Source organism: Arachis ipaensis, chromosome B05 (genome assembly GCF_000816755.2).
Source record: "Arachis ipaensis cultivar K30076 chromosome B05, Araip1.1, whole genome shotgun sequence".
Taxonomy (NCBI): Eukaryota; Viridiplantae; Streptophyta; class Magnoliopsida; order Fabales; family Fabaceae; genus Arachis; species Arachis ipaensis.
The window spans coordinates 137,238,573-137,252,314 of NC_029789.2; the positions used below are offsets into that span (position 1 = coordinate 137,238,573).

General features: G+C 31.4%; 1 protein-coding gene across 1 annotated transcript; it reads right to left on the minus strand.

Moving 5' to 3' along the window:
• On the minus strand, window positions 9,220–13,232 carry LOC107641271 (putative nuclease HARBI1). Its single transcript, XM_021102951.1, has 3 exons — window positions 12,859–13,232; window positions 10,028–10,253; window positions 9,220–9,927 (listed from the first exon to the last, which is right to left on the minus strand). The coding sequence occupies exons 2-3, from the start codon at window positions 10,128–10,130 to the stop codon at window positions 9,521–9,523; spliced, it is 510 nt and encodes a 169-aa protein (XP_020958610.1). The 5' UTR covers window positions 10,131–10,253; window positions 12,859–13,232; the 3' UTR covers window positions 9,220–9,520.

A 13,742-nucleotide genomic window follows, 5' to 3' on the forward strand; every position in this document is an offset into this window, starting at 1 on the left:
TATATATATATATAATTTTTGTATTATTTTTTTCATATTTTTTGTATTTTTTTAAGAATTTTTTTGTATTGTTCTAAAAAAATTTTAGTATTAACTTTTAATATGCTAAAAAAAGAAGAGAGAAAAAAATGATAATTTTATTTTTTTTCATTCAGTCACTTATTTAAGAATTTAGTTCAAAATCCTTGATACATCTACTTTTTTTTCTTAAAAGAAATGAGCTAAGTGTAAGTGTGGGATGTGAAAATAATTTTCTTAAATAAATTTGAATTGATTTAGTAGTTATTAGTTTATTAATTTACTTAAATAAATATTGAGTATTCAAATCTCATCTTGTACATATAACAACACATTGATCAATAACAAATCCTTAAATAATAAACTTTCAATTTGCCATGTATTAATCATTGATGTGATGGATTAGACGCTAAAAAAATTAATATTTATATTATATAGACGCTAGAGCATATCACATCAAATATAAACTAACTAAATAAAACGCCTAACCGTTCACAAGAATATCAGCAATCATCAAGCTTACAACACATGCAAAAAAACATTTTCATAATAATTGTTCTCTTTCCTCAATAAGCAATTATTGTTTTCTGTCTCTGAGCTTCCTCTCACCAATTTAATGCTAATAATAACCATCAAATTTGGATCGTAGATCAGATGTTGAAGATGATTAAAATCTACAATGCCACATGTTCAATTGTTCACCAAAAACAACTCATTAAGGTGATGAGAAAATGGAAGAGGTGGTTTTCTTGATCTAGCAACTCATGCCGAACCATTCTTAGAAGAACCACATTATGAGGCAGAAGACCACTATAGTATAGCAAGGTTGATATTGAAGTAGCAGGCTCTCCAATTAACGATGTTAAAAGCCTCACCATTGACCTAAACATCAAAGTTGTAAAAATCTGCAACGTAACCCAAAAAAATAAAAGGAAAAAAGGCAAGCAAATTGAGAAAAAAATATATATAATTTAGGATCCGAGAAATAAAGAAGGCCCTAAAAAAATGGAAATGAAGAACAAGATTGATAAATATATATGCATACCATAATTATTATAAGTTGTTGTGACGGTGATATATGATGAAGCCGCCTTAGCTTGTAACTTAATTAGTGCGGCTTTAGATAGAGGGTTAAAGAAACGATATTGAATTGGATCCATTTTTGCTTGTTTTAATTTTCTCAAAGTCTAGCTAGCTTATCAAACCATTACCTAGAGCTGATATTCAAACCTACCAGTCAGCGAGAGTTCAAATTAAAATGTTAATAATGTGGACTTCTGAAGTGGGAAGAAGAAAAAAAAGAATAATAATGTAAGCTCACAAAATGTTAGGTTACTTAGGTAGTGCCTTACTAGCTAGGTGAAGCAGTTGGACTTTGTTAGGTACACAATAGTTTTTGTGAACAATGTGAATAATGGACTCTAAAATTAGTCCAATAAAATAAAAATATATTACACTCTTAAATTACCTACCTAAATCTTAATATTAGGATAATTACCTGCACACCTACACTTAGTGAATTGAACATCCAATATATCCATCCATTGTTTACATTATTTAATATTTTCATTGCCTACCCTATACTTTTTCGAAGCGAAATTGAAGTCCAAAGAATAGAACGTATTAAAATAATTATAACAGGTCATCGATAATATTAATTAATAATACTTAATCATTTAATTTTACTGACTCCAAATGACAAAAATAAAATTTTATCATGGAATGCATAATATACTATTCATTAATCGAATTTTATCTAATTAAGTACAAAATTTAAAATTTTAACTGATTCATTATTACTAACGACTTAGCAGTAGTCATTAATTTTATTTTGAATTAAAAACAAAAATAAATTAAATATGTTATCTACGTATTGGTTGTTGGTAATTTATTTACGAAATAAAAAATTAAAATATATATATTCTTAAAAATAATTTTAGAAATAAAATTTTGATGCAATTTTTTTTTAAATATTATCAGAAAAATGAGATCTTTTTATTTTTAAATTAATTTTATGATAAGCGAATATTTTTAATTTTTCTTATTGTGAATAATTGAATTTAAAAAAAATCTAAAATAATATCTGTAGATCGAATTTTATTTTAATGTTTTGCCCAATGAGGCAGATCTATAAAATTTTATTAATGGGACAAAATATATATAGTATAATAATAATTTTTATAATTATACTATAGTATTATAAAATATGATTACTCTTCAAATTATTTAACTAACAAATTAAAATAATAAAATAATAATATAAAATAATAAATAATTTAAAATTTTATTCTTTTGGTTTTATATTTTGAAAAGATTGAATAATCTTTTCATTGTTAATATAATCAAATGTCTTTCTTTCTATATATGTCACTAAACAATCATTTAAAAATTCATCTCCCATATAGTTGTGAAGCTGACTCTTTATGATGTTTATAGCAAAAAAAGTTCTTTCAACTGATGCAGTTACTACAGGCAAAACTAAAACTAACTTTAAAAGAAGAAACACTAATGGATAAACAATATTTTTTCGAGTCTCAACCAATTTTTGAGAAAAAACACCAATCCCATTTAAGTTTGAGATCCAATCTCCAATGATAAAATTCTTTTGAAATACTTCTCCATTACTAATAAGATAAAATTATAAATCTAAATTAATTAATTAATAAAATTAATTCAAAATTCTACACAAATTGAAAAGTTCAGTATAAAATTATAAATACAAAATTGATCAATTAATTAATAAAATTTCCATTAGGCAACAACAGCAAGCCAGTAATTAATAATATCCCAAATTTCTAATTCAAAATAACTTAATACACAAAAATAATTAACAAACAAATTAATGAAACTAAATTATCAATTACATCATCAGAACAAATTTAATCACAAATTCACAATTACTAAACCAACTATATCAAATTATCAATTATCAAACAATGAAGCAAATGAGCAATAAACTGAATGAAGCAACCAACTAACTAAGCAAAGAAGTAACTAAGCAAGCAGATATCGATTTCGGTGAATCATGAATGTACTATCCATATGAACTATGTGCTAACTATTGATTATTATTCAGTCACATCAAAATATAACACTCCAATAGAACTTGAATCTCAATGAACATAATAGATTTGGTTAGTTGCTCATATTTTCTTGTTTCAACTTAACAAGAAAACCAACACAATACCACCTAACCAATGCCATGTTACGCAAACCATTCCTTTATTCTAAATCTCCACCCCAAAAGTTTATTTATTTATAATGTACATATGCTATAATTAATTGGTTACAGGATAGACGTGAGAATTGTTTAGTATTTACCACTCTTGATAGTTTGATTTGGGTTTCCAATTATGTACCAAGAGAAAAGAGTCTAAGACTGAACTACTGAACTCCAAGAGGATAACCTAGTAGCTGTGCGGCGCCCAGTGGCAATAGGCAGTAGAACGAAGGAGAAACCGATGAACTGACGGAGCCACACGGGAGAAATGCTAAACAGGGCAGCGACGCCAGTGTCAGGGAGCTAGTGACACTGCCACACTGACGGAGACGCAGAGTGGTAGGCTGGCGATAGTAACCCTGGAGCTTGGAGGCTGGAGGGCGAAGGTTGGAGTAGTTAGGGATTTGGGGAGAAAGGGAGAAGAAGAAGAGTTAGGGATTTGGAGCTTTGGGCTGGGGGCAAAATTAATTATATAGTGGGGGAAATTATGGTATTTTATTAAGAACTACTTATTTTTTGAAATTTCATTGGGGGCAGTTGCCCCCACAGCCTTATGAATACATCCGTCCTTGGTTTTGCATGCACATTCTAAATAGTTATTTAAATATTTTTACAAAAATTTGGACAAATGAATAAGTTATTTGCCAAATATAAAAATTATTTGTCACGTATAATAAAATATAATATTTTTCATATTTTAAATTATTCAAGAAGCGAGGCTAGTTTTTTTTATATGAAAAAAATATTGGTATTTTTGTTGAATATGGGATTATTTGGTGTAATTACAAATGGGTGGATTTTGCAGGTGGAGAGTCAACACACAAGGTGCGTGTTGGACACGTGTCATCATTCTGACAATACGCAGGATGCGTGTTGGATACGTGTCAATATTCTGGCCAACACGCAAGATGCGTGCTGTATATATTTTTTGCATGAGAAATCTTCGCATACAAGCGATTAAGGCTTACAAGCCTTACAAGTCCAATTAACAACTAACCCCCAAAACGCGCTCTTAGTGTTACGTACCTTTCACGCGCTATATAACAGAACGCGTGAATATATAACTTCCAATTTTCAAAAGATTTTGTTTTCTTCTTCGTTCTCCTTCTTGCCAAATTTCTTCGTTCTCCTTCTCGCGCATCTTCCCTTGCCTTTTCGATCGTTCTTTTCCCTGCGTTTATCACTGGTTTGTTCTTCGTCATTGACGTGAGTTTCTCTCTCTGTAACTCTAGCTTCATTTTTTTTTTCGATTTTTTGGTTTCTGAAATCAAAGTTTGAACTCATTTTGAAGATAATGGATGATTCAACCTCAGATTTTCAGCTGAATCAGGGCGAAGTGAATTTTGAATTTGAATCTAATGAAGTTTCTGAGGTTTGATTTACATTCAGCTAATTACGATTACTCTGAATTTTGATGCAGTTATTCGTCTATCATTGTCTAGCTGAATAATTCGTGAACATTGACTGTGAAATTAATGCATGAACATAAATCTGTGGATTGAATCTGATGTATTAGTTTTGATTAATTATCTGTAATTTATAGCAGACGCTCGGGTGTAGATCAGAATTTTTTGGGTGTATTTTAGGGGAAGTGTGGATGTATTTACAGTTTATGGCTTTTTTGTTATTTTAGTTGAGTTGTTGTCGTTCGGGTGTAGATCAGAAATTATTGGGTGTATTTTTAGTTTTTGACATGGTGTATTCTGTAGCCTCTCTGTGTTGTTGATGACCAGTTTGTTCCGAAGGTTGGAATGACTTTTACCACCCTTGAAGATGCTGAAAAATTTTACAGGGACTACGCCAAGGCTGCAGATTTTTCTACAATATTTCGAAGCACAAATAAGAAGGGAAACGAGATTAAGAATCAATTGATTACATGTAGCAGAGAGGGAAAATAGAAATCTAAAATATCTCCGACCGAGAAGACAAATCCCACAGCTAGTTTAAACTGTCCTGCAAGAATTTATATACACACATTAAAGGATGTTGGTGCTTGGATCATTTCAAAGGTTGTGCTGCATCATTCACACTCTTGCTGTCCAAGTAAAGCAGAGATGCTCAAACAGCACGGGGAACTAAGCATGTCCATTCGTCGTACAATAGAGAATAACGAGGAGGCTGGTATTAGACCAAGCAAAACTTACCAATCATTTGTTGCGGCAGTCAGGGGTCACCGCGAGTTAAATTTTATTGAAAAGGATGTGAGAAATTACATTACGAGAGAAGTGCAGAATGTTTCTGAACAAGAAGATGCAAAGAAATTCGGGAAATATTTGTTAAGAATGAAAGAGAAGAATCAGAATTTCTTTTTTGAGCTTGAACTTGGGGATGATCAATCAATTAAGTTGGCTTTTTGGCCGATGCAAGAAGTAGAGCTGCCTTTGAGTATTTCGGAGATGTTATTTCATTTGACACCACCTACAATACAAACAGGTAATAAACTGTCCATGTTTATGATGCTAAATTAATGTTGTTTTATGAATCTGCCGCAGAGGTGTATAATTGGATGTTTTTGGGTGTATAAAGTCATTTTTTAGGTGTACGTAATGATTTTTCATTCTGCACTATGGTAATTTGTTTCAGGTATAATTTGGTTTGTGGTTCTTTTGTTGGGGTGAATCACCACGGTCAGTCAACACTTCTTGGATGCTCTTTGATGAAAAACTAAGAAATTGAATCATTCAAATGGTTATTTCAATGTTGGCTTCGTTGCATGGGAGGAAATGCTCCGAAAAAGATTCTCACCAATTAATGCGCATCAATGAAAAGGGCTTTAGAGGCTTGTATACCAACAACAATTCACCGTTGGTGTATTTGGCACATCATGAAGAAGATTCCAAGCAAATTAAATGGGTACAAGGGACATGCTGAAATTGAACAAGAAATGAGCCAAGTTGTTTGGAACTCTCATAGTAAAGATTCATTTGATAAGAATTGGAATGATTTTCTGCTGAATTTTGGTCTTGTGGATAACAAGTGGCTTTCAGGTAATGTTTGTTTAAAATTTGCAGCAGAGGTGTAAATTGCATGTTATTTTGGGTGTATTTATAGTCTGTTTTTAGGTGTGTTCTACAGATCTCTATATAGACCGTCATATATAGATTCCAATCTATCTGGATCACCACTTCTGGGCAGGGATGAAAAGCACACAAAAGAGCGAGAGCATGCATTCATTTTTTAACAAGTTTATTACCCGGAACAGCTCGCTTATTTAATTTGTCAAACAATACGATAATTGCCTCGGAAGCAGGGAGCAAGCAGAGAGAGAAACAGATGCTGTAGATTTTCATACGGTCATACCGTGTGCAACCAAATCCTCCATTGAAGCTAAGTTTCAAGATGTGTACAATCATCAAAAGTTTAGGGAAGTCCAAGCACAATTTAGAGGAAAGGCGAATTGCATCACTAGATTAACGAATTCCGCTCTAGGCTATTCAGTATACGAAGTTGGAGAACAAGTTTCCAGCTCAATTTTCAGCAAGTTTGTGGTTACTTACGAATTAGTAGCAGCCGATGTAAAATGTCAATGCTTATTATTCGAGTCAAGAGGGATATTGTGCCGTCACGCACTAAGCGCGTTAAGCTTTGAACGAGTAAGCCAAGTGTCATCGAGATATATATTGGAACGATGGAGCAAGAAGGTAAAGAGATGACACACACACATCAAGAGCAGCCATGACGAGCCATTGTTGGAGCCAAGAAGCAAGATTTTTGACGAATTGGTTTTTCATTCGCAAAATATTTACGAATTTGCATCAGAATTGGAGGAGCTTACTGCGATTCTGCACCGTGCGTACGATAACGTCATGGTTGAGATGAGATCATTGAAAGCCAAAAGGAAGGGGACATCTTCTTTATCTCACGAAGACGCAAACTTGGAATCCGTTAACGAGCTTCAAAGCCCTCCAAGGATTCGAACAAGAGGACGTCCTAAAATTAGGCTAGGTTCAAAGTTGGACAAACATATTGCAAATGCCTCAAAGAAGAAGAAAACGAAAGCTTTCAACGAGGTAAAAGTGATGTTCTTTAAATATGTGGTGATTGAGTTTAATTTTCTTGTTAATAGTTTAGCTAATATGTGAGTTTATTATATCCAGTTAAACCTCTTTAATGCTGCATCAGTGGTGCGTTCAAATTCTAGCCAATATCAAGGACGTGTTATGAATTATCAGTTCAGGGAACCAGCAGCAGCGGATAAATAATAATAATAATAATAATAATAATAATAAAGTTAGCGTGATCTAATTAGATAAAATATTAATTTTATTTTTGTTTACTACTCATCTCAATACATAAACTGGAAATAATTTCAAGAAGAAGAAATATCTAAATCAATAATTACATGTACATAATTTTAAAGAGGCTAATCAATCACATTATATCATTTGATTAATATATTATGCCTTATATTACACTTACAAATACATATAAAAAAAGTCTTACATGATCAAGTCATTACATATGAAACTAACAAATTTAATACAGAGACTGTTTCATCAAGTCATTACATAGCATTGACTTTTTTGACTAACTCATTACTAATAGCATAGTTAACAATAGTTATAGTTATGAAAGTCACAAAATACAAAGACATGAGGTATTATGATTATAAGCCTTAATTAAGTCATAGATATGTTACTCACAAAATATGAAGATACTTTACGTATCTTGATCTTAAAGTTATATTTGTGCCATTCTCAAAATATTAGCCACATTACTAGGACTATTGTTCCTAGAGTGCACCTGCTTCTTTCATCAATTCATATAATGTGGCAAGACGTACGTCAGCTGGAACACCAAAAAATTCACTTTTAGCTCTATCTTCTCTGCATAAAAACCGGAACACCTCATACGCAATTCTGGCATCACACCTAAATTCTCTAACTCAATCCACACGTCATTTTCAGAGTAAATGCGAGGCCTACTTTGCTCAAGAATCACAAGACCCCTTTCAGCTATTTGCACTTGTTGTTTAGCAATTTGAACTTGCTCCTTAGCTACATGCACTTGTTCTTCAGCTGTTAACACTTACTTTTCAGCAATATTAATTGATCTCTCATAAAAATGATTCCCATCTTTCATCATGTCAGTCAATGCTTGAATGCCTTTACTCATTGTTTCCATTTCTGATTCTAATTTATCACTCATGGTTGTTTTGTGTTTAGTACCTCTTGATGATGTTCCTTGAGAGCCAATTGATTGGTTAGATAAACCAATTTCAGGACTATGACCCATTGTAAAACTAGTAGTATGAGGAGTAATTGGATCCTCATTCCACTCCTCTTCCATATTTAAGAAACTATCATCATCATTCAAGTTAATTTTTTCTTTATTCTTTTCCCACCTTTTCACTTTTTTTTGGCACTTTCAGCATGTTTTCCTGTTGTCCTGTCTGTACCATATATCTCAAATAGTTTATTATAGTGTTTGATTGGAGTACGCATCCACTTTTTCACTTCTGGTTTTTCTTAAATCAAATAGAAGAATATTTACTATGACTGTGCCTATATGTAAAGATATATTATTGAGATACTTCTTCAATAATTACTAGTGACATTTAATACCCAAAAAGAGAGTAAATGCATAAAGTATACCTTAATCAATTCTTCCCAGACTTCAGCTTCAGCCTCAAACATCTTTGTAATTGGATTCCAGAAAAATCCACTATGCCCATGAAAATTATCATAACAAACTCCAAAATGATCCTTTAAAGTCTTGAGTCTATTCTTAAGATTCTCTTTGCGGATGTGGTTACCATACATAGATCTCAAAAGTAAAAGTATGTTGTCATATGCCATTGTAGTAAATATGCCATCCACTCTATTACCTTTGCGGCATTCTTCAATCAAAGCATCAATGAAGGTTGTATCCATTTCGTCGGTCCATCTTAGAGTATCCCGACTAGTGGCCTCACCTTGGCATGATGCTCTCTTTGCCATTAACACTTCTCAATATACAAAATAAGTGGATAGAAATAACATCCATAATCTTAAATCAAACTATTTGTAAACTATCTTATCAATTATTCAACAAATAAAGATTCAATACACTCCATAAGTACAACATATGACAAAGTGATTCAACTTGTGCAAACCAAAGTCCTCAAACAGAATATGATAACACTTCAAGAGGTAACATGAATTCAATAATAACAAATCATAGTTATAAAATCAACTCAGCGCATAGATAATACAACTAATAACTTTATTTGCAAAATTTTGTAAATGAGTGATCAGAGTCCTAGTTGATAGTCAGCCCACATTTGAGCAGCTATTTCATCCCTTAATATGCCCCCCACCTATAGTCTTCATCTTGTTCATGTCGAACTACTTCATCCTCTTCTGGATTATTTTCTTGTAGTTCTCGGTCAACTTGAGCTATGAGATGTGGATCAGGATCTACACCCATTAAAAAGTTATGTAATATGCAACAAGCTAGCACAATTTCAGTCATAGTCTCAAAGTCATAATGTGGTTCAGTGCCACTTGTGATTATTGCAAATCTTTTCTTTAAAACTCCAAATGACCTTTCGATAACATTTCTCAATGAAGCATGACGAAGATTAAATAATTCTTTTTCATTTTCTGGGCCACGGCTTGCATACTCTTTTAGGTGATACCTTACACTTCGATATTGGGTAATTAATCCATGCTTCAGCATAAATCCAGCATCCCCAAGGTAAAATTTTTCTACAGAATCCATCATTAAAAATGATTAATTTAGTATAAACACACAAACTACTAATCTTTACCTACTAATGAGACAATATAGTTTTATGTACATGCTAACCTCGTGGAAGTTTAAAATTATCATCCCTCGATAATGCATTCTTAAGAACTTTTGAGTCAGATGCTGTTCCTTCCCAACCCGTTAATACATAAGTGAACTTCATATCAAAATCACATGCAGCTAATACATTCTGTGTCGGCCAGTCTTTTCTCCCTCGAAATTTAGGTTGATCCGCTATGGGTACTTTGACACAAAAATGTGTTCCATCTATAGCTCCAATACAATCCTAAATAATAGTCCATTATTTAATAAAGTAACATGAAAATGTATATATCAATCAAAATTATTTATTCATGTAATTGTACATGTCAATACCCTGAAATAAGGATAAAATCTATGATTGTGAAGGATCGCCGGAGAAACAATGGATGCAGATGGTTGTCGAAGAAATTCATCTTCTAGTAAAATAATTGCCCCTAACAAAGCATGGAAGTGGCGGCTAACAGTTTCTCCAGACCGGTGGTAGAAAAAAGAAACGGTTCTAGTTTTCACATTATGAGCTATTATATACAAGAACCTAGCAACTTGCTCCTCTACTGTAACATGTTTTGTATCCCTCACTTGACGTGTTGCTCTTAATTTCTCACACAATTGAAGAAATGCATCAGGGCCCATGCGTAGGATGTCACGACACCTATGAGTTTCTCTTAACTGTTGCATTAAAGTAGCTCGAATTTGTTCTCGCCCAACCAATTTATGGGAGATGGATTTGTCAACCCGCGTAGACATAAATCTCAATAAATATAACATGTGCACGATGTAACATATCAGTGTTATTGTGCATAATTTCTGTCGTCTTTTCCAATCCTCCCTCAAAACTGTTAATATACGTTCTTGGTTTTCAAGGGTTAACATATTTTCCTGATTATCGACCCTGAACTTAAAGGAAAGGTTTAGTGGGAAATCACAATTAAAGATGTCTTCCATATTGGGGACCAAAAAACTTTCTTCATGATCAGCCTTATCCATTTAACAAGCATTTTGTAGTTTCAAATGTACATATCGTAGATTTACAATACGAACAAAAACAAAAAAAGATAGCATCATATGTAAAGCACAAGCAATGCAGTTAAATAACTAGTATTAATATATATGACCTCCTAATCGAAGAATATAATTAAGTGTAAAAGAATCTCAACCAGTTGAAAGATAACAATTTTTTATACCGTTCAAAAAAATTTAAACATAAACTACATATGAAAGAAAAAATAAAAAAAAAAATAAAAAACAGAAAATGAAAGCAAGTAATAGCTGTTAATGTGGTTTTGGGTATAAATTTACATAAAAATAAAAAAAACTTATGGATATAAAAAAAATAGTATTTTAGAAGAAAAGTATTAAACAAGAGACCATATTAAAGATCTTATCTTAGTGAAAAACAAGCAGAAAAATCTAAGCTAAACTTGAATTTGGTCAGAGACGGCATATGCAAAGTGCCTTGCAACTTTCCAAAGTTATTTGTTGAACTTGAAACAGATAAAGTAATGGACTCTTTGATAGTCATGATGAAGAAAGATATCTTTTTTTTACATATATAGACTATTCACATGAAGATAGTAATTAATTTGTTATATGTTATATCATAAATTAACTTAATCAAATCCTTTAAAATTGCTTAACGTTTTTTTAGTTGTCCTTTTTAGATTAAAAAAAATTATTTTAATCAACTTCAACACCTATTCATGTGAGAATTAGTTATGAATTTTGTGTACAAGTAAATAAATTAGCTGAATAGTTATAAAAGTGTAGATTATGGAGCAAATTTGTGAACAAGTACGGTGGAACAAGTTTACTTTGCGGTGAAAGGTAAGTTGTTAATTCGTATCATTTTTAATAATTGAGCTCCCAAATAATAATAATTTTGTATGAACGAAAATTTAAACATATTCAATTATTGAAGATTTCTATTTTTTTCCCCTCAAATTCGTGAAAATCAAAATATAATGACTAATATGTTTCTAGCTTGAATGTACGAACAATGATGGTTAGTATAATAGCTAGGTGCAAAGTTCTTGTTCTAGATTTATATTTATCTTTTTTTTCTGAAAAATATTTACTTATATTTTTCACAAACAGAATCACCGCTAAATTTAGCATTGCAGGCAGGGCTTTTTCTAGAAAATATTTGAACGTATCCTATCTCTTATTTTAATATGTTTTATAAAATAATATTAAATATTCTCGCAAAACTATTATTTTATAAAATGTTTTATAAAAATATTTTAACCTATATCATAGCAAGATGAAAGTCTTTTATCAAAATTCAAACCAAAATAAATAAGCTATGGTTATATTAGCATGAATTTTGTGTCCAACGAAATCAATTAGTTTACCTAAACTAAGTTTACTTTAGCAGTTATATTTCGATTGGAGCATTTTATCAGGCAATTTATAGGCATAAAAGTTAACAAAGTATGAATAAGCATTTTTTTATTGGAGCATTTGATCAAGCAGTTTACATACATGAAAATTAACAAAGTAATAAATCTAACCAAAATATAATCCCTGTTCATATACTTCAAGATTAAATCACAAACACAAATCCATCAACATATAGCATCAAATAAAAAATAAGAGCAACATAAAAAATTTATCTATAGTATATACACACATTAATTTTTTTAACTCTGATTAAGTTAGATCTCAATACCTTTGCATGTTTTCACTGGAATATTTTATCAAACAGTTTATAGGCATGAAAATTAACAAACTCATAATTCAAACTAAAATGTAATCTTTGTTCCTATACTGCAAAGTTGAAGCTGAAACCCACAGATCTATAAAGCTAATAAAGAATGAAAGGTGAAATAAGAGTAACATGGAAAACTTACCAGATTTGACCCGTAGATGCAAGATGCCGTGACCAAAATGATTGAGAAGTGGTGGAGGAATGGACGTTAGTAACACTTGCACTAGTTGATAGTGTTGAAAGTGGGTAGCATGCACAGCTGAATAGGTTGAAGAAGAGTCTTCAGAGCTTCAGAAGGGTAGGGTTTGAAAATGATGCAGTGAAATGAATTTTCTTTCCATTTTCTCGCCTTACTTGGAGAGAAAAGTTTTTGGTGGGTCCCTATCACTTTTTGTTACTGTTGTTATTTTCCCTTTACATTTTCTTTCATTCCCAAACAAGTGAAACTTCACATTTCCTTCCTTTTTTTTTCCGTTCATTTTCAATTCCCCCCTATTTCCCCCTAAACAAACACAGCGTAGGGGGGGGAGAGGCCTCAACTTGTCCTTGTGTATCCGTCTCTGGATGTTGGGAAGCCAATCAAACTTCTAAGATATTTAGTAGGTTTTAGTCACATAAAATCTAAAAATTCTAGTAAATTAATGTGCAAAATCAACATGCTATTTACAAAAACCAATTCAAAAACTAACATAAATTAATATTATAAATTTTGAAAACCGAATTAAATTCATTATAATTTTAGGGGTCAATTTGAATCTAATATCAAATTTTAAGAATCAAATTGAATATTAACTCAATTTTAATTAGTCTTACTTTTTTTTTATATTGTAGTATCCCTTTATATTTTCTAAGTGTGCCTATACTTGTAAAATAGAGATTAGTCTCTTACTCTCATATTATGCATTCATGTTTTTTCAATCAAAATGATTTTCGATAAGTACAAACAATAATAATTTTGTTTAGTAAACTAAAATTTTAAACTTTATAAAGATCATAATAATTTTAAATAAAAATATAAATACAAAT

Bases quoted from the DNA above. Each gene is read 5' to 3' on its own strand.
- LOC107641271 (XM_021102951.1), bottom strand. From the start codon at position 10,130: ATGAAGTTCACTTATGTATTAACGGGTTGGGAAGGAACAGCATCTGAC. The intron at 9,928-10,027 runs GTTAGCATGTAC...TGGATTCTGTAG, and splicing joins TAATTTTAAACTTCCACGAG to AAAAATTTTACCTTGGGGAT.